At 40.2% G+C, this 22,551-nt stretch overlaps 1 protein-coding gene across 1 annotated transcript in view; it reads left to right on the top strand.

Annotated features, from left to right (window-relative positions):
* The window catches only part of ANKRD55 (ankyrin repeat domain 55), a 114,358-nt gene that overhangs the window by 29,345 nt on the left and 62,462 nt on the right, over positions 1-22,551 (top strand). Inside the window, exons 2-3 of the mRNA XM_049867611.1 lie at positions 4,846-4,968; positions 22,121-22,251. Coding sequence (XP_049723568.1) covers positions 4,846-4,968; positions 22,121-22,251 — 254 coding nt within the window. The remainder of the gene's footprint in view (positions 1-4,845; positions 4,969-22,120; positions 22,252-22,551) is intronic.

The raw sequence follows: 22,551 nt of genomic DNA, 5'->3' as shown, positions 1-22,551 counted from the left end.
ACCTTGCAGTAGATTTGATTCTGACTCGTAACGACCTTATAGGACAGAGTAGAACTTCTCCATAGGGTTTCCAAGGAGCAGTTGGTGGATTCAAACTGCCTACATTTTGGTTAGCAGCCTGAGCTCTTAACCACTGTGCCGCCAGAGCTCTATATATACATATGCACACACAAATTAATATTTATAAAATATTATCTACTTCCCTTCACATTCTTCTTTCTTCCTATTTCTTTATGTCTCTTTTCCATTTCCTCTACTTCAGTCTACCTTCCTCTGTGTCCATCCTCAAATGTCTCTTTGTGCATTGGTACATAAATCTGTTTATCTTTCACACAGAGAGGCAAAGAACCATTCTGCCTGTTCCCTTCAAATCTTGCTCTTTCCCTAAGCTGAAAGGTAAGATGGTTAGATAGATACAGAACCAGTTGCAGTCACATTGATTTTGACTCATGACGATTCCATGCGTGTCAGAGTAGAACTGCGCTGCATAGGGTTTTCAATGGCTGTTTTTTTTGGAAGCAGATCACCAAGTCTTTCTTCCAAGGCACCTCTGGTTGGACTCAAAAATCATGTTAAGCATTTATACAACTCAAGGACTCCAGATAGATAGATAAAGATTAAAAAGAAGAAAAGGGTTAGGACAAATTTATGTGGTGTTTGTTTATGTTGATCTTTTGAATGTATTAAGTTTGTGGCCTTCAGTAGGAAAATATTTTCCAACCCCTGTTTTCGATTCCATAGGACCATCAGTCATCCTTCCCTTTGTACTTGTTGTTTCCTTGTTTCTACAGAAATTCTTTGTACAGTCTCCAAGTTTAAGCCTAATTATTTTCATTGACCTAATTTAGTTTGGCTATTTCTCCACAACCTCGAGGGAAGCGCCTTCATTTCCGACTTCCTAATTGCTCTGTGGCTTAGTAGTAAATCTTGGAACTAGAAGAAACCTTGAAGTACATTCTGTCCTGCCTCACACGACTTCCCTCCCCCCATCCCTGTGGTTTACCCTGATGTCCAAATTCCTTCTGCAACACACTTCCTTTGTGGCCAGCTAGCGAAGACTTTGCCATCTTCAATGAGAGGAAGTTCACTACCTCTTGAAATGACCAGATTGTTTTTACAATGCCCTAACAATAAAAATACTTGTCCCTGTGTCACTCTCATCACTGTTATTTCTAACTGCTGAAGTCTTATAGAACAATTCAGTCATAAAATTGTTCACGCCAAAGCTTTACAAATATTTCAAGGTAACTATCAGGACCCCGCGAAATAATCTCTGGAGTAAACACACTTATTTCTTTCAACTCTTCCTCATGAGACATAAAGGAAGTTCTTTCATTTCTTATTCTAGTTGTTCTCCTGGAAGTGTTGCCCAGCTACCTATAACCCAAGAAACCCACAGGCTATAGACCTCAATAGGACACTAATTGGTCAAGAATAGAAAAGGCCTGTCACTTCTCTCATTCTGGTTACTAGACTATTTTTAATGCCCCTGGAGCACCCACTAGCTTTATTATCACATTATTGGTTCCTAAAAGCTAATTGCCCAACTAAAACCCTAAGTTCTTTTCTAAAGTGCCATTGCTAAAATCTTGTATCAGTTAGAACTGTTTCATTGATTAAGACAAAACAAAATTAATGAACAAACTGTATGCAAACTGGCTTAAGCTAAAAGCGAATTTATTTACTCATGTAAATGTTCTGGAGATAGTGCTACTAGCTTAAGGTGTGGCTTGATTCAGGAGTTTAAATCTCAATAATTCCCTTCTTTTGACCCAGCTCTGCTCTGCTCTTTGCATTGTCCACATTTTTAGGCAGGCTCTCTACCCATAAGATATCCCCCAGTACCTCCCAGGGATGGAGTTTCTGGGTGATGCAAATGATTAAGCCACTCAGCTACTAGCCGAGAGGTTGGCAGTTTCAACCCAGCAGGAGGCATCTTGGAAGACAGGCGGCGATCTGCTTACAAAAGGTCACAGCCAAAAGCCCTGTGGAGCAGTTCTACTCTGCGCACATGGGGTCGCATGAGTTGGAATCGATTCGACAACTAACAACAGCAACAACAGCTTCCAGGTACATGGCCAGTGGAACAGAGGGAACGTCTAGCTCCCAGCAATCCAGGTCAAAGTATCATTGCCTTTCATGGGCTCTGACTAGGTCACGTAGCCATCCTGAATCACTCTGTGGTCAGAATTATGCTATCACTGAATGGCTTAGTTCTAGGTCACATGTTCCACCCTGAGCATCATGCTGTCAGTTCCACTGAGTAAACCCATGGGTTGAAAGTGAAATAATCAGGTTAAAGTTACCAGCAGGGTGAGGAGAAGCTAAGCAGAAAAAATGAGAGTTTCAGCCACCGTTTTATTAGTTCATCTGGATGTGGACTAAAATATGTTACCCTATGTTTATCCCTGGAAACCCTGGTGGTGTAGTGGTTAAGTGCTACGGCTGCTAACCAAAGGGTCAGCAGTTCAAATCCGCCAGGCGCTCCTTGGAAACTCTGCGGGGCAGTTCTACTCTGACCTATAGGGTCGCTATGAGTCGGAATCGACTCGACGGCGCTGGGTTTGGTTTGGTTTTTTTAATGTTTATCCCTATTAATAGACCTGAACCAAACCTGTTGCTGACGAGTTGATTCCAACTCATAGCGACCTGACAGCACAGAGTAGAACTGCCCTGTAGGGTTTCCAAGGAGTGGCTGGTGGGTTTGAACTGCTGACCTTTTTTGTTAGCAATCAAGCTCTTACCAGCTGTGTCACCAGGGCTCCATCCATTTTAATACAATCTTTTAAAATTCTTCTGGCAAAATCTTTTTGGGATTCTAAGTCTATCAGGCAACGTATTCATCGTCCTGCTCAGGGTGCTGAACACACCTTATATATTTTATTGCACTCAGTGAAGAGCAGGTTATAAACATAGAGCTCTTGAGCCCACCACCAGGGTCTTCCTTCTGAGATGACGCCACCAGCATCTTTGTATGTGGTCATCTTAGCCCTTAAATCTAGGCCCTATTTATTGTGCTCAAAGATATCATGAGCTATCTGATACCTTCTGGGAAGGTCTCTACTATAGAGTTCATGTTCACTTCAGTGGATGGATTCTTTATCTAGCCATCATCAGAGAGAAACCTTTTTGTCCGCTGTCTGGCTCACTTGTCCCAGGTTTTTAATGCCTTACGCACACACACACAAAATTGCCATGATAGCAAAGTATATACAGTGCTTATTATGTGGCAGGCCCTGTCCTAAAAGTACACTTAATCCTTGCAACAACCTTATGAAATAGGTTTGTGTTATCACCATCAGCAGCAGCAGCATCTCCATTTTAATGATGAGGAAACTAGGCCCAGAAAGTGTAGCTGGCACAAATTCATACGACCAGTAACTGGACTTGAGCCCAAGCAGTCTGGCCCTGGAGTCCTTGCACTTACCAGAGAAGTGGCATTTAGCTTTGGACAGTCCTCACAAATGTACAAACAAATCTACTTTTTTAAAAAAGTCAAATAAAAAATAATAATAGCCAAAAAAAACTACCTTCAATAAATGAGCGAGCAATCACCCATTTCACAGAACAGTTTGTTGTCATGATAAGGGAATCATCTTTAGTAACAAACTGTTCTTGGGGAACTTCAACTCGTTAAAAATCATTAACAACTTCCCAGAAAAACTAGGACAAAGAAACTAAGCCAACGGTTAGGACCATTGCCAAGTAAAGATCAATTAGAACTATCAATTACCACAGGCATAATGTTCAGATTAGTAGAAAAAGATACAATTAAAAAAAATTCTGACACATGTAAGAATTCACTTTTTTCAGTATTCATTTTTTCCCTGAATAATGGCTGGACTTAGAGAAAAAATAAGCGTGACAAAAATTGCAAAAGTAGAGGGGCTGGACACAACATCTCACCAGGGTTTCTCCACGAGCAGAACTTGCCTCCCAGCCCTTCCAGTGCTCCGCTGGGGTCACTAGTTCACAGTTCTGCTATCACCTTTGGCAGTACTATCAGTTGGTTCAACCGGGCACAAAGGTATAATACAAATGACTACCAAATTTCAAAGGGGTCGCATACAACTCTGCTTCTTCTAGAAACATCTTATTAAACCCCAGATGATCCTAATGAAGAAGATTTTGTGAGGGAACTATGTTCAGAGATGAGGCGGGGTTAAAGGAACAAATGAGGGATGTTGAGACACCACCAACTAACATCAGTGTGAAGCTGATACCATTCCTATGGCTGAAGGAGCACAGGAAGGAACATTTAGCAGAGAGAACCCAGTTAGAGCTGGTTCTAGGAAGGGGAAGCCTCCTCGAAGGAGAGAGGCAGCTACTACTGTACACTAATTTCTCTGCTCCCCGCCAATCTCCTGCCAGTTCCTCCCACTGGTAAGCCAGAGGGCCAGCGAGGTTGGGTGACTCAGTCAGGAAGGATCAACCCCCAGAGCACAGAGCAAAGAAAGGTAGAGCGTGCATCTGGAGGACAGAGAATAAGGAGCACAATGTCTCTTTTGAAGGAGGAAACTGAGTCATTGAAAGGAAAAGTAACATGTTTCAGGTAATAAAGGAAAATCCAGACCAAGATAAAGATCCCACTTACTGCTGTGTTGTCACTGATTTTGAGTAGCCTGGATGCCAGAGAAAATCATAAAATCTCAGTAGGCATCTAATCCCTTCAGGCTCCTTCCCAATAAAATGTTGTGTTACATCATGGCCCACAGTGGTTCACTTTTCTTCAAAAGTGGTGAGGTTTTAATGAATCACTTGTGTGGGTGATGGCTGGGTGTTGTTATTCTTTCAGTGAACGCACTCCACGTACCCTATCAGTGTGTCTCTGTTTGATTCATGAAGGTGACTCATCTGAGGAAGTCGACCTGACCATGGTTTATCAGGCAGCATCTAATGGAGATGTCAATGCTCTGACTGCGGTGATTCGGGAAGACCCTTCAATCCTAGAATGCTGTGATAGTGAAGGTGAGATACTTACACATTTTGAGTCCTGAAAAATATTCTGCTTTATTCTTTAGAGATGATCTTCAGAGATGAGAAATGCTAATAAAATTATATCTGACAAGCCTCTTTGATACTGGGAGTATTCTGCCTGTGGCTATGTGTAGATAGCTCGGTATTTCTTTAAATGAGAGTCTTGGGCATAAAGCTTCATATTCTTTTACATCACTTCTTATAAAGAAGCCAGTCAGTTTAAGTTTGTTTCCAACTTCTATGATTAAATAGATAGACCAAGGAGTTATAAGGGGAATGTGTGACTGTTAAAGCCAGAGAGCAAGAAATTCTACTTCCAGGAAGATGGAGCAGACATATTCTCCCCTATTCCTCCCAACTAAAATACCTGCACATTATTTATAAAATAAACATAAGAAGACTCTGGAAGGTAGTCGGAAAAAGGAAGACTGGCTAACACCTCAAGACCTAAGGATCAACACGGTAAATTCCCTGGTTTTTCTTCTTGCCTTATATGTCACAGACTTGAAGTTGAAGAAGCCAGCAACCCAGAGACACCAACAAGCCCAGACAAATAAAGATCCAGAAAAAGCCTGCTCTGTCTAGTCAATAGACTAAGAAAGGAGGAACCCAGCAAGACAGAAAACTTTTAGATAATAACCACTCTACTCCAGCCAAGCACCACAAAACAAACCTGTGGCTCCATCTCATCCATGACAACGAAGACCAAGTTGAGAGGCTGGACTTCCACCCCCACCTGGTGGTAATGAGGTGTCCCTTGCACTCCCTGCTGGGGTGGTGTCAGAGGAGGCCTTGCTGAGAGTTAGGACTTTCTACACCACCCAGCAGTAACAAGGGCACACACCCCATGTGGTGTAAGTGGAGGCCACATGGGGAACAGTAAAAAGGCACTTCCAGCCCTCTAATCAAGAAGATATCAGTGGATGCCTAGTGGGGAGCTGGAACTCCCACACCTGCTTAGTAGTCTTGAAGAGTCCACTCACTCAGATGTCAGTGGAGGCTGTGATGGTTGAGGTTGTATGTCAACTTGCCTGAGCCATGATTCTCAGTGGTTAGGCAGTCATATGATGCTGTGATCAATTCCATAAGGAAATTTGGTATAATGTGATCACCTCCATGATGGGATCAGATATGAGTAGCCAATCAGTTGAAAGGGAGTTTCCTTGGGTGTGTGGCCTGCATTGAATATAAGCAGATATTCTGGCAAGGCTCACGGGCTTCTGCCCGATCTGGATCCTGCACCTGGCTCCTGTTTTTCTGACTTCTGGTTCTTGGAACTTGATCTAGCAGCTTGCCTGCTGTCTTGCCTGCCGATCTTGGGATTCATCGATCTTCGAAACCTGTGAGCAAGACTCCTATTCTCTGACCTGCTGATTTTGGGTTTGCTAGCCCTTATAGCTACGTGAATCAAGATAAGCCTCTACCCTGACTCACGGACTTGGGATGTTCCAGTCTCTACAGTCGCGTGAGCCATTTCCTTGACATAAATCTCTCTATATACATATTTACATGCTTTATTGGTTTTGCTTCTCAAGAGAACCCAGCCTCAGGTATTATCTAGTGCTGCTATAACAGAATACCACGAGTGGATGGCTTTAACAAAGACAAATTTATTCGCTTACAGTCTAGGAGGTTAGAAGTTTGAATTCAGGGTGCCAGCTCCAGGGGAAGGCTTTTTCTCTCTGTTGATTCTGGGGGAAGGTCCTTGTCATCAATCTTCCCCAGTCAAGGAGCTTCTCAGCTTAGGGACCCCAGGTCCAATGGATGTGCTATTCTCCTAGCTCTTGTTTCTTGGTGGTATAAGGTCCCCATGTCTCTCTGTTAGCTTCTCTTTTATATCTCAAAATAAATTGACTTAAGACACAACCTAATCTTATAGATTGAGACCTGCCTCATTAACATAACTGCCACTAATCCCACATCATTAACATCATAGAAGTAGGATTTACAACACATAGGAAAATTACATCAGAAGACAAAATGATGGACAATCACACAATACTGGGAACCATGGACTAGCCAAATTGACACACATTTAAGGGTACACAGCTCAAGCCACAGCATTCCACCTTTTGGCCCCCCAAAATGTACATCTTTGCCACATAAAAAACACTTTCACCCCATCATATAATATCATAGCAAAAGTCTTAACTCCAAGACCAAAATCCAAAAATTCCTCTTCATCTGTGAAATGTAGAATACAAGTCATCTCCTTCCAAGGTACAGTAGTTGAATAGGCACAAGGTAGACATTTCCATTACAAAAGGAAAGAAGGGATAACAAACAGGCACCAAGCAAGTCAGCAGAACACATTACATTAGCCCTCAAGGCTTGAAAATAATCCTCTGTTCTCTGAGACCATTTAGACAATGGCTTTGCCTCCAGGCTCTGGGTGTTGGCCACACTCTCCAAATTCTAAGTAGAGGCCCCTCAGCCATCAGCTTCAGCTTCAGCTTCGTCTTCCCGGCCCACTGGAACAGCAACTCTGCTCCCTCACATTTGGGCAACCCCACTCCCCTTGGCCACCTGAGTGGCGACTCCACCTTTTGAGACCCCAGAGGTAGTGGCCCTACCCTTTGAGACTGAGGCACCTGTGCCTCATGTTTTCCTTGTCTCTTCAGCTTCTGCTTTCTGGTTCCTTGGCCTCTCAGCCTCTCAGCCTCTCAGTCCTCACCACGTCTGCCCTGCTGGAACAAGTGTTCCAAAGCTCTTTAGCTCCACTGATAAGCACCTGGAGGCACCTCATTTCACTAGTAAACTTCAGCCGGAAGGCACTCAGCTCTCTTGCTCCATGGGTCCACAAGCCTAGCTCCACCAATAAGTGCCCAGAGGCTCCTCACTCCACCAGGAAGCCTCCTTGCAAAGGCATTTAGCTCTCACACTCTGTGGGTCAGCTCCAGCACTATCTGGCACTTGTCTCCTGGTTGAGCTGCTTCCATTTCTCTGCTGCTGCTTCCTCCTGAGTCCTCACCAGAATTGTCTGTGATGTCCATAATTTCACCAACAGTCTGTTCTAGGCAATCTTAAAACTCTTCCAGCCTCTACCAATTCACAGTTTCAAAACTGCTTCCACATTTTAGGTATCTGTTAGAGCAGCATCCCACTCCCAGTACCAAATTCTGTGTAAGTTTTCTAGGGTTGCTATAACAGAAATACTACAAGTGGATGGCTTTAACAAAGAAATTTATTCTCTCACAGTCTAGGAGGCTAGAAGTTTGAATTCAGGATGCCAGCTCCAGGGCAAGACTTTCTCTCTCTGTTAGTTCTGGGGGAAGGTCCTTGTCATCAACCCTCCCCAGTCAAGGAGCTTCTCAGCTCAGGGACCCCAGGTCCGATGGATGTACTATTCTCCTGGCTCTTGTTCCTTGGTGGCATGAGGTCCTCCTGTCTCTCTGCTTGCTTCCCTCTTTTATATCTCAAAAGAGATTGACTTAAGACACAACCTAATCTTATAGATTGAGACCTGCCTTATTAACATAACTGCCACTAATCCTACTTCATTGACATAATAGTGGTAGGATTTACAACACATAGGAAAACCACATCAGATGACAAAATGGTGGGCAATCACAAAATACTGGGAATCATGGACTAGCCAAGTTGGTACACATTTGTAGGGGGGACAAAACTCAACCCACAACAAAGGCAAAGTAAGGAAGCTAGGCTTCTAATCCCACTTTAAAGTAACAAGGCAGCCCCCAACCCTCCACTGCTTCCCCTGCAGACCAGCGCCAGAAGAAGCCAGCTAAAGTAGGTTTAAATAAAATAATAACATAATCTCCCAAATTTCCAAGTTTCAATAAAAAAATCACTTGATATACCAAGAAATAGGAAGATCTCAAACTGAATGAGAAAAATAAGCAATAAATGCAAACCCTGAGATGACAGTAATGTTAGAATTATCTGACAAAGATTTTAAATCAGCCATATAAAAATGCTTTAAAGAGCAATTACAAACATGTTTGAAATAAATGAAAGAAATAGAAAACCTCAGCAAAAAATAAAAGACATAAAGAAGAACCATATGGAAATTTTTGGAACTGAAAAATACGATAATCACAATTTAAACCTCAGCAGATTAGCTCAACAGCAGAATGGGGGGACAGAGGAAAGAATCAATGAACTTGAAGATAGAACAATAGAAATTGTCCAATCTGAACATTCCTTTCCTGTTTTTTAACAGCTTTATTGAAGTGTTATTCACACGTCAAACAATTCATCCATTTAAAGTGTACAAGTGAATGTTTTTAATATATGTATGCAACTATCATCACAATCAATTTTAGAATATTTTCATAACCTCAAAAAGAAATCCTGAACTTGTATGGCTCCTTTTGGCTTTATTAAAATGCCATCTAATTATAAATTAACTGTAGACAGCAGGTACTTTTGATGAACACAAAATGTATACCTAACCTGTAGGAAACTTCATGGGTTTCCTTGACTATCATGCAGATGATTGTATGTGGATACCTGTCGAAATGAGAAGAGTGGAATTTTTTCCCCTTCAACTTGAATATTATCCCTGCATATTACATGAATGAGGTATTTCCCATATTTCCATCGGGATAATAAGGGCCCTGGCAGTGTAGTGGTTAAGAGCTTGGCTTTTAACCAAAAGGTCAGCAGTTCAAATCTACCAGCTGCTCCTTGGGAACCCTATGAGGCAGTTCTGCTGTGTCCTGTAGGGTTGCTATGAGTTGAAACCGACTCAACAACACCTAATAACAACAACAACAATATACTTGCTTTAATTCTTAAGCATAAACGAGCATGCTATAAAAATATATGCTACTTCTGAAGGATGCATTTAAAGCTATTTTAAATGTGTTTTTATTTGTAAGACATTAAACATTACTTATTAAGAAATTGTTTATTATACTGTTCTGATTTAGTGGTAAAAGTGTTCTTGAGAATTTGCAAGTACCTTAGATTTTAAAACTGAATGAGAGAGAACATTGTATAGCCATCCTGCCATTCCTTTAGTGCAATACAATAAAACTCTGAAATTGAGACTTAAAAAAAGAAAGAAATCCTGTATTCTTTAGCTATCACTCCCCTGTACCTTCACCGCCCCCCCCCCCAAGCCCTAAGCAAAAAAACAAAACACCAAACCCACTGTCCTCAAGTCGATTCCGACTCATAGCGACCCTATAGGACAGAGTGGAACTACCCCACAGAGTTTCCAAGGAGCGCCTGGTGGATTCAAACTGCCAATCTTCTGGTTAGCAGCTGTAGCTCTTAACCACTACACCACCAGGGTTTCCAAAGCAGCCCCAAGCAAACTGTTCTCTATAGATTTCCCTATTTTGGTCTTTCATATTAACAAAATCTTACCATATGTGGATTTTTGTGACCGACTTCTTTCACTTAGCTTGTTTTCAAGGTTTATCTAAGTTATAGCATATATCAGTACTTCATTCCTTTTTATGGATGAACAATGCTCTATTGTATGGCTATATCACATTTTGTTTATCCATCCACCAGTTGATGGACATTTGGGTTGTTTTGACTTTGGGGCTATTATGAACAATGTTGCTATGTACAAACATGTACAAGTTTTTGTGTGAACAGGTGTTTTCAATTCTCTTCGGTACATACCTGGAAGTAGAATTTCGAAGTCATATGGTAACTCTTATGTTTAACTTTTTGAAAAACTGCCAAACTGTTTTCCACAGCAGCTGAACCATTTTATATTCTCAGCAGCAGTGTATGAGGCTCCAACTTCACATCTTGGCCAAAACTTGTTATTATCTGACTTTTTGATTCTAGCCCAGTAGGTATGAAGTGGTTTTGATTTGCATTTCCTGATGACTAAAAATGTTCAGCATTTTTCATGTGCTTATTGGTTCTTTGTCTGTCTTTCCTGGAGAAATCCCTATTCAAATCCTTTGCCCTTTTTTTTTTTTATCAGATTATTTGTCTTTTTACTGTTGCATTGTAAGAGTTCTTTAGATATTCTAGATACAAGTTCTCTATCATATATATGATTTGTAAATATTTTCTCCCATTCAGTGGGTTTGTTCACTTTCTTGAAGTGAAAAAAAAACTTTTTTGAAGTTCAAAATTTTTAATTTTGTTGAAGTTCAATTTATCTATTTTTTTTTTTTCTTTTGTTGCTTGTGCTTTTGGTGTCATGTCTAAGAATCCTTTGCTAATTCAAGGTCATGAAGATTTACCCCCTATGTTTTCTTTTAAGAATTTCATAGTTTTAGCTCTTACATTTAGGTCTTTGATCCATTTTGAATTAATTTTTTAATATGGTGTGAGGTAAAGGTTCAACTTCATTCTTTTGTATGTGGCTATCCAGTTGCCCCAGCAGCATTTGTTGAAAGGACTATTCTTTCCCCCTTTGAATGAATGATCTTTGTACCCTTGTTGAAAACCACTTGACCATAGACGTATGGACTTATTTCTGGACTCTCAATTCTATTCCATTGACGTATGTGTCTATCTTTATGCCTCTATCACCACTGCTTTATAATAAGATTTGAAATCAAGAAGTATGTCTTCCTACTTTATTCTTCTTTTTTAAAGATTGTTTTGGGTAATCTGGGTCCCCTGAAATTCTATACAAATTTCAGAATAAGCTTGTCAATGTCTATAAAAAAGTCAGCTGGGATTCTGATATGGATTGTATGTTAGTCCTTGGTGCATGTTGCCATTTTAACAATATTAAGTCTTCTAATCCATGAATTTGAGATGTTTTTCCATTTATTTAGACTTTCTTTAATTTCTTTCAACAATGTTTTATAGCTCTTAGAGTATAAGTTTTGTACTTCTGTTTATTCCTAAATTTATTCCTAAGTATTTCATTATTTTGATGCTATTATGAATAGAATTGCTTTTTAATTTCATTTTGAATTGTTCATAGCAAGCAAAGAAAAATATAATTGATTTTTGCAAATAGATCTTGTATTTTGCAACCTTGATGAGTTTGTTTATAAGTTTTAACAGTTTTTTAGTGGACTCCTCAGGATTTTTCTATATATAAGATCATGCCACCTGCAAATAGAGATAGTTGCACTTCTTGCCTTCCAATCTAGATATCTTTTCTTTCTTTTTCTTACCTAATTGCCCTGTCTAGAGCCCCCAGTACAGTATTTAATAGAAGTGCTGAGAGCGGACATCCTTGTCTTGTATCTGATCATAGGGAAAAAGGATCCAATCTTTCAACACTAAGTACTGTGTTATTATAAAGGATTCCTTTATAATCCTGTTTATTTCTGTAAGGTCTGTAGTAACAAACCCTCTTTTATTTCTGATTTCTAGTCATTTGAATCTTCTCTCTTTTTTCTTGGCCAATTTAACTAAAGGTTTGTTATTCTTGTTGATTTTTTCAAAGAACTAGCTTTTGGTTTCATTGATTTTCTCCGTTATCGCACTATTATCTACTTCATTAGCTCTTCACTGTAATCTTTATTATTGCCTTCCTTCGGTTTGCTTTAGGTTTAATTCTCTCTTCTTTTTTTCAGTATCTTGAGGTAATTCATTCCTTGACTTTTTTTTTTTATTGACTTTTATTGAGCTTCAAGTGAACGTGTACAAATCAAGTCAGACTGTCACATGTAAGTTTATATACACCTTACTCCGTACTCCCACTTGCTCTCCCCCTAATGAGTCAGCCCTTCCAGTCTCTCCTTTCATGACAATTTTGCCGGCTTCTCTCTCTCTCTATCCTCCCATCCCCTCTCCAGACAGGAAATGCCAACACAGTCTCAAGTGTCCACCTGATATAATTAGCTCACTCTTCATCAGCATCTCTCTCCTACCCACTGTCCAGTCCCTTTCATGTCTGATGAGTTGTCTTCGGGAATGGTTCCTGTCCTGTGCCAACAGAAGGTTTGGGGACCATGACCGCCGGGATTCCTTTAGTCTCAGTCAGACCATTAAGTATGGTCTTTTTATGAGAATTTGGGGTCTGCATCCCACTGATCTCCTGCTCCCTCAGGGGTTCTCTGTTGCGCTCCCTGTCAGGGCAGTCGTCAATTGTGGCCAGGCACCAACTAGTTCTTCTGGTCTCAGGATCATGTAGTCTCTGGTTCATGTGGCCCTTTCTGTCTCTTGGGCTCTTAGTTGTCGTGTGACCTTGGTGTTCTTCATTCTCCTTTGATCCAGGTGGGTTGAGACCAATTGATGCATCTTAGATGGCCGCTTGTTAGCATTTAAGACCCCAGACGCCACATTTCAAAGTGGGATGCAGAATGTTTTCATAATAGAATTATTTTGCCAATTGACTTAGAAGTCCCCTTAAACCATGGTCCTCAAATCCCCGCCCTTGCTCCGCTGACCTTTGAAGCATTCATTTTATCCCGGAAACTTCTTTGCTTTTGGTCCAGTCCAGTTGAGCTGACCTTCCATGTATTGAGTATTGTCCTTCCCTTCACCTAAAGCAGTTCTTATCTACTAATTAATCAGTAAAAAACCCTCTCCCACCCTCCCTCCCTCCCCTCCTCGTAACCACAAAAGTATGTGTTCTTCTCAGTTTATACTATTTCTCAAGATCTTATAATAGTGGTCTTATACAATATTTGTCCTTTTGCCTCTGACTAATTTCACTCAGCATAATGCCTTCCAGGTTCCTCCATGTTATGAATTCTTTCATAGATTCGTCACTGTTCTTTATCGATGCGTAGTATTCCATTGTGTGAATATACCACAATTTATTTACCCATTCATCCGTTGATGGACACCTTGGTTGCTTCCAGCTTTTTGCTATTGTAAACAGAGCTGCAATAAACATGGGTGTGCATATATCTGTTTGTGTGCAGGCTCTTGTATCTCTAGGGTATATTCCGAGGAGTGGAATTTCTGGGTTGTATGGTAGTTCTATTTCTAACTTTTTAAGGAAACGCCAGATAGATTTCCAAAGAGGTTGTACCATTTTACATTCCCACCAGCAGTGTACAAGAGTTCCAATCTCTCCACAGCCTCTCCAACATTTATTATTTTGTGTTTTTTGGATTAATGCCAGCCTTGTTGGAGATGGAATCTCATCGTGGTTTTAATTTGCATTTCTCTAACGGCTAATGATCGAGAGCATTTTCTCATGTATCTGTTAGCTGCCTGAACATCTTCTTTAGGGAAGTGTGTGTTCATATCCTTTGCCCACATCTTGATTGGGTTGTTTGTCTTTTTGTGGTTGAGTTTTGACAGAATCATGTAGATTTTAGAGATCAGGCGCTGGTCTGAGATGTCATAGCTGAATATTCTTTCCCAGTCTGTAGGTGGTCTTTTTACTCTTTTGGTGAAGTCTTTAGATGAGCGTAGGTGTTTGATTTTTAGGAGCTCCCAGTTATCTGGTTTCTCTTCGTCATCTTTGGTAATGTTTTGTATTCTGTTTATGCCTTGTATTAGGGCTTCTAAGGTTGTCCCTATTTTTTCTTCCATGATCTTTATCGTTTTAGTCTTTATGTTTAGGTCTTTGATTCAGTTGGAGTTAGTTTTTGTGCTTGGTGTGAGGTGTGGGTCCTGTTTCATTTTTTTGAAAATGGATATCCAGTTATGCCAGCACCATTTGTTAAAAAGGCTATCTTTTCCCCAATTAACTGACTCTGAGCCTTTGTCAAATATCAGCTGCTCATTCCTTGACTTTTAACCTATCTGAGTTTCTATGTTTAAAACGTGTTTCCTGTAGACAGCATATAGTTGGGACCTCTTTATTTATCCACCTAGACAATCTCTGTCCCTTAATTGGTGTATTTAGATCACTAACATTGTAAATTTCTCGTACTTATATCTATTCTTTTCTGTTAGGTTGCTTATTTCTTTCTAACTGAATTGTTGATGTTCTTCATTTAGTCTGGCCAATGATCTTTTCTTGGTTTTATGAATTCAAATAACTTCTCTCCATCTGTGGTTGGCCCTTTAATTTTGTTTATGGTGTCTTACATAGTATGAAAATTTTAATTTGAATATAATTGAACTTAATAAAATATTTTCTTTACAGATTGTGGCTTTTATACATCTTCTTTAAACTCATTGCCATCCCGTCAATTCCTACTCATAGCAACAATACAGGGCAGAGTAGAACTGTCCCATATGGTTTTTCCAAGGAGCAGCTGGTGGAGTTGAACAACTGACATTTCGATTTGCAGCCAAGCTCTTAGTCACTGCACCATCCATGCTCTTTAGTAAGGCCTTATAAAACCTAACCCTTTGGTGACCCAATTATTTTCTGCTTTGAGTTTTTTGTTGATACCATGTGTTTTCATTATTAGAAGCATGCTGAATTATTGAGTCTGAATTTTTGGTAGGTAGCATGGATTTTTTTTTTCTTGCCCCCTCCCACAATCCTCCCACAAGCCTACCTTAAGTGTTTACTGGTACATATGAAGTACCACTAATTATACCCCAGAGTCCCTACCAGGATCTATTGGTACATATGTGTAAAAAATAAAATTTTCAAAATTTCTATTTTTCCTACTAAAAATCCAGATACTTCATACAATACCCTGTTAAAACAGTAATTTGCGGTATATGCCTGTTTCTTCGGTTTCAAACAATCATAAAGGCCCCTGCCTGTGGCAACATGCTCTATCAGTGGTATAGCAGCTTCCCAATAAACCCCAGAGGCTGAAAAAGTTTCATGGTTGCCAGCATGAAAGGGTTAAGGTTACAAAGAGTCTTTTGTATTTTCTTTTAAACTCCTCTTTTTTAAAATTGTTAAACTTTGTTTTTCATGTTTGGTCTCTAATACATCTAGAATTTGTATTTATGTATGTATGGATCTTCTTTTCCAGTATCTTAAGAAGGTCCATCTGTTTGCTTTTAACTTACACGAGTCTTTATATTTAAAATATGTTTCCTGTAGAAGCCCTGGTGGTACAGTGGTGAAGCGCCCAACTGCTGACCAAAAGGTACCTGATTTAAACCCACCAGCTGCTCTGTAGGAGAAAGACGTGACAGTCTGCTTCCATAAAGATTTACAGCCTGGGAAACCCTATGGGGCAGTTCTACTCAGTCTTACAGGGTCACTATGAGTTGGAATCGACTTGACCGAAATGAGTTTCCTATACTCAACATATACTTGGGTCCCCCTTTCCTTTATATATAGCCAGTTGGTCAGCACCATTTACTACCATACTATGCCCATTGCCACCCCCACATGTCTGTCAGTTTGTCATACTGTGGGGGCTTGCGTGTTGCTGTGATGTGGGAAAAAATGTCACCAGTATTCAGATACCAGCAGGGTCACCCATAGAAGACAGGTTTCAGCTGAGCTTTCAGGCTAAGACAGACTAGGATGAAGGACCCAACAGTCTACTTCTGAAAAGAATTAGCCCGTGAAAACCTTATGAATAGCAGTGGAACATTGTCTGATACAGTGCTGAAAGATGAGCCCCCCACGTTAGAAGGCTGTCAAAAGACAACTGGGGAAGAGCTGTTTCCTCAAAGTAGAGTCGACCATAACGATGTGGATGGGGTAAAGCTTTTGGGACCTTCATTTGCTGATGTGGCACGACTCAAAATAAGAAGAAAGAGCTGCAAACATCCCTTAGTAATTGGAACCTGGAATGTATGAGGTACGGATCTAGGAAAATTGGAAATTGTCAAAAATGAAATGGAATGCATAAACATCGATATCTTAGGTATTAGTGAGCTGAAATGGACTGGTAGTGGCCATTCTGAATCAGACAATCATACGGTCTACTATGTCAGGAATGACAATTTGAAGAGAAACAGAGTTGCATTCATCTTCAGAAAGAACATTTCAAGATCTATCCTGAAGTACAATGCTTTCAGTGATAGGATAATATCCATACACCTACAAGGAAGACCAGTTAATACAACCATTATTCAAATTTATGCACCAACCACTAAGGCCAAACATGATGAAACTGGAGATTTTTATCAGCTTCTGCAGTCTGAAATTGATTGAACATGCAATTAAGATGCATCGATAATTACTGGTGATTGGAATGCAAAAGTTGGAAACAAAGAAGGATTGGTAGTTGGAAAATATGGCACGATAGAATTTTGCAACACCAACAACTTCTTCATTGCAAATACCTTTTTTCACCAACATAAAGAGCAACGATACACATGGGCCTAGCCAGATGGAACACACAGGAATCAAAACGACTACATCTGTGGAAAGAGACAATGGAAAAGCTCAATATCATCAGTCAGAACAAGGCCATGGGCCAACTACAGAAGAGACCATCAATTGTTCATATGCAACTTCAAGCTGAAACTGAAGAAAATCAGAGCAAGTCCATGAAAGCCAAAATACAACCTTGACTATACCCACCGGACTTTAGAGACCATCTCAAGAATAGATTTGACACATTGAACACTAATAACTGAAGACCAGACCAGTTGTGGAATAATATCAAGGGCATCATACATGAAGAAAGCAAGAGGTCATTGGAAAGACAGGAAAGAAAAGACCAAAATGGATGTCAGAGGAGACCCTGAAACTTGCTTTTGAATGTCAAGCAGCTAAAGCATAAGGAAGAAATGACAAAGTAAAAGAACTGAACAGAAGATTTCAAAGGGCCTCTCGAGAAGACAAAGTAAAGTATTATAAAGACACGTGCAAAGAGCTGGAGATAGAAAACCAAAAGGGAAGAACACTCAGCGTTTCTCAAGCTGAAAGAACTGAAGAAAAAATTCAAGCCTCAAGTTGCAATAGTGAAGGATTCTATCGGGAAAATATCCAATGACGCAGGAAATATCAAAAGAAGATGGAAGGAATACACAGAGTCATTATACCAAAAAGAAGTAGTCAACGCTCAACCATTTCAAGAGGTAGCATATGATCGGGATCCAATGGTACTGAAAGAAGAAGTCCAAGCTGTGCTGAAGGCATTGGCAAAAACAAGGCTCCAGGAATTGACGGAATATCAATTGAGATGTTTTGACAAATGGATGCCGCGCTGGAGGTGCTCACTCATCTATGTCAAGAAATATGGAAGACAGCTTCCTGGTCAACTGACTGGAAGAGATCCATATTTATGCCTATTCCCAAGAAAGGTGATCCAACCAAAGTGGAAATTTTTGGACAATATCATTAATATCACATGCAAGCAAAATCTTGCTGAAGATCATTCAAAAGCAGCTGCGGCAGTATATCCACAGGGAACTGCCAGAAATTCAGGCCAGAGTCAGAAGAGGACATGAAACTAGGGATATCTTTGCTGGTGTCAGATGAATCCTGGCTGAAAGCAGAGAATACCAGAAGGATGTTTACCTGTGTTTTATTGACTGCGCAAAGACATTCGACTGTGTGGATCATAACAAATTATGGATAACATTGCAAAGAATGGGAATTCCAGAACACTTGATTGTGGTCATGAGGAGCCTGTACACAACAAGGGAATAATGAGTGGTTTAAAGTCAGGAAAGGTGTGCGTCAGGGTTGTATCCTTTCACCATAGCTATTCAATCTGTATGCTGAGCAAATAATCCATGAAGCTGGACTATATGAAGAAGAACAGGGCATCAGGATTGGAGGAAGACTCATTAATAACCTGCGTTATGCAGATGATACAACCGTGCTTGCTGAAAGTGAAGAGGACTTGAAGCACTTACTGATGAAGATCAAAGACCATAGCCTTCAGTATGGATTACACCTCAACATAAAGAAAACAAAAATCCTCACAACTGGACCAATAAGCAGCATCATGATAAACAGAAAAAAGATTGAAGTTGTCAAGGATTTCATTTTACCTGCATCCACAATAAAGAGCCATGGAAGCAGCAGTCAAGAAATCAAAAGGCCCATTGCATTAGGCAAATCTGCTGCAAAGGACCTCTTTAAAGTGTTGAAAAGCAAAGATGTCACCTTGAAGACTGAGGTGGGCCTGACCCAAGCCATGGTATTTTCAATCGCATCAAATGCATGTGAAAGCAGAACAATGAACAAAGAACACCAAAGAAGAATTGACACCTTTGAACCATGGTGTTGGACTGCCAAAAGAACGAACGAATCTGTCTTGGAAGAAGTGCGGCCAGAATGCCCCTTAGATGCAAGGATGGCGAGACTGTGTCTTACGCACCTTGGGCATGTTGTCAGGAGGGATCAGTCCCTGGAGCAGGACATCATGCTTGGTAAAGTACAGGGTCAGCGGAGAAGAGGAAGACCCTCAAAGAGGTGGATTGACACAGTGGCTGCAACAATGGGCTCAAGCATAACAACAATTAAAAGGATGGCACAGGACTGGACAGTGTTTCATTCTGTTGTGCATAGGGTCATTATGAGTCCGAACTGATTCGACGGCACCTAACAACAACAACCCATTGCCACTGAGCTGATTCCAACTTATAATGACCTTATAGGACAGAGTAGAACTGCCCTATAGGTTTCCAAGGCTGTAAATCTTTATGGAAGCATACTGCCACATCTTTCTCCAGTGGGGCAAGCAGTGGGTTCACACTGCTGACCTTTTGGTTAGCAGCTGAGAGTTTTAACCACTGCACTACCAGGGCTTCTCACCATTTATTAATTAGCCCTTTTTTTCCCCTACTGATTTGTAATGTCACTTTGGTCATACACCAAGATTCCATATGGGTGTGTTTCCTCTGCTCACTTTTCTATTCTGTTGATCAATTTATATGTTTAATCACTATAGTTTTACAGCAAATCTTGTTGGCTGATAAGGCAACTTCTCCCTTCTTGTTCTACTTTAAAATTATCTTGATTTTTTTTGCACTATACTCTTCCAGATTAATTTTAGAACCATTTTTCTTCAATTTTTACAAAAACTTTGTTGGGTTTTATTGGGATTGCACTAAATTTATAGATTAATTTTCAGGAAACTGACATTTCTACTGTATTGAGTCTTCTCCTTCATCAACATGGTATACCTCTGTCTGTGTTAGGTCCTTTTTTATTTTAGCCAATAAGTTTTATAATTTTTTCAAACCAAATCTTACTCTTCTTCTGTAAGATTTGTTCCTAAAAACCTTATATTTTTTGTTGCTATTGTTTTTCATTACTTGTGTCTTTGTTTTATTTATAGGAATATATTTTCTTTTTATATAGTAATTTTCATCCAGCAACAATGATCAACTCTTATTTGTTCTATCAGGTCTTTTTTGTGTGTGTGTGTGTGGTAGATTCTTTGTATTTTCTATAAAGATAGTCATATGAATATATCAGTTTGAAACAAACTTTGAAACTCAATTTGGAGATGAGTTTCCTACCTAAACCTCAGTCAAAGACATCTCACAGGGATTATTTTATAATTCAGATATACTTGTTCAATAACCATTCAGCCATGCATTTCAAAACTGTTTTTTCACAACTTCCAGTTTCCAGGTGCAGCACTAGGTGATAAGGATACAGTCACGTGCAAAAGAGGTGTGATTCCTCCTCTTTGGAACTTATAGCTTAGGAAGAAAGGCAAATTTTAAACGATGATCACCCCTAGTGAATAGAAAACTATAAAAAATTTTTTTAAAAGTTTGTGAAAGAAAAATAAAGGAGGGTGAGAATTTGTAACATGGAGATCTAGTTTAGAATGGAAAGTCAGGGAGGCATTCTCTGAGGAAATAATACTTAAGCTAGGGTCTCAAGATGGTTATAAATTAGCCAGACAGAGCATGTAGCATTATGAATATAATGCCTAGAAATTCTTTCGCTTTTTTCTACTGAACACTTCAGATTCCCAGATTGCTTTGATAATTGTCTTTTGCTGCATGTGTCCTGATCATCCTTTTTTTTTCTCAGTAGTTATTAACTACCACCTATTGAAAAAAAGAAAGAAAAGAAGAAAGGGAGAGGGAGAAGGTGAGGGAGGAGAGAGACAGAGCAACAAAGGAATTTGGCCACCATTTAAGACATAGCACTTTACTGATTGTTTTAACCATTTCCTGTTTCTGTCAAGTCGACTCTGATTCACGGTGACCTCATGTGTGTCAGAGTAAAACTGTCATAGGGTTTTCAATGGCTAATTTTTTGGAAGTAGATTACAAAACGTTTCTTTCAAAACGTCTCTAGGTGGACTCAAACTTCCAAACTTTTGGTTAACAGGCAAGTGTGTTAACTTTTTGCACCACTCAGGGACTCCTTACCCGTTACAGAGGCCTGAAAAAGTATTAGAAAAGGAAATAGGTGGAAAGAAACTGGATGGCAAGCTGCAGCCTTTCAATGAGAACAGCAGCCCAGGATTACCCATTCTCAGGGCTCTCTGAGGGCCATGGTTGTAGTTCACCCAGCAAAGAATCACAGCCACAATCAGCATGAATCTTCAACCAGAAGACAGCTAGACTAGTCTCAGCTGGGCAAAGGATCGTGTCTGCGGCTTGCTTTCTTTACCTGTACCAGCAGCCCAGCAGAGTTGGTTGGAATACATAATGTCATCTCTATTTTTATTCAGAAAGAAGGCACATTTTAAAAAAACAACAACAAAACTGCCTTGGCCCTCAAACACCTATATTGATTCCAAAAAAAGAAAAGTATTCAGGAAAGGTAGCCCCTTTCAGCAAGAATTTGTGGAACCGGAGGCTAGGCTATCATTGCCGCCCTATACCACCTACAGCCTCTAATAAAATCTATGCTGAACCTGTCGGACTGGTTGGAATTACTTTCCAAAGGCCCTTCCAGATTCTTTATTGTTCAGGCAACCAAAAAACCAGTTGCCATGAAGTTGATTCCACCTAATGGCAACCCCATGTGTGTCAGAGGAGAACTGTGCTCCATAGGGTTTTCAATAGCTGGTGTTTTCAGAAGTAGATCTCCAGGCCTTTCTTCCGAGGTGGCTTCAGGTAGACTCAAACCTCCAAACTTTCAGTTAGCAGATAAGCGTGTTAACCGTTTGCACCACCCAGAGACTCCTCTTCACACACTCAGGATAAAACCTGCCTGTTATGACCAAATTTATGCTGATCTCTAAGGTAGAAATAAGCAATTTTTATCATTAGCGCAAAAGGAAACATTTTAATTAACCTCTTATTGAAAATTTACACAAGATTAAATAAGACCAGAAGTTTTTTACTTATATGAAATAAAATATTCTTACTTTATATAATTGGAGCAGCTATTGTCTTCATCTCTCTTAAGTCCCACACAGCACAACAGCTGGACTTGTATTGTGTTATTTATCTGCAAGAAGAAAAGTAAATGAACAGACAGTCTACCCATAAATTTAACAAGCCAAATGTTTTTTTAAAAAGCTGTTGAAATGTTTCATTCCAGGGTGCACACCCTTGATGCATGCGGTTTCTGGACGTCAAGTGGACACAGTGAAGCTGCTGCTGAAGATGGGAGCCAATATCAACACACAGGATGCTTACGGTCGCACAAGTTTATGCCTGGCAACCTACCTGGTACCAACGTGTGTCTGTCGTAAGGGTTAAGGAGTGGGATGTGCTAAAGGTCTCTTTAAGGAGCTGCATGAGGGAAGTCTGCCTGTAGGCATCATGGTGTCTGGACCTTTTGTGTAGCTCCCCACAGTAGGACCTTGTCCCTGGTTCTTCTGAGGCTCCCTGGGAAAGGGGTCAGTGTCCCAGGAACTGCACCGTGAAGCCCACCACTCTCTCCTGCAATGTTCAAAGTCAAGTATTAAAGGAAAACTTAGCAAAAGGGGCACTTAGAAAGTAAGTCTTAATCACTCCAACTCATTAATA

This window comes from Elephas maximus, chromosome 2 (genome assembly GCF_024166365.1).
Source record: "Elephas maximus indicus isolate mEleMax1 chromosome 2, mEleMax1 primary haplotype, whole genome shotgun sequence".
Lineage (NCBI taxonomy): Eukaryota > Metazoa > Chordata > Mammalia > Proboscidea > Elephantidae > Elephas > Elephas maximus.
The sequence above is the reverse complement of the archived record's forward strand: the minus strand, read 5'-3'. Positions and strand labels throughout refer to the sequence as shown.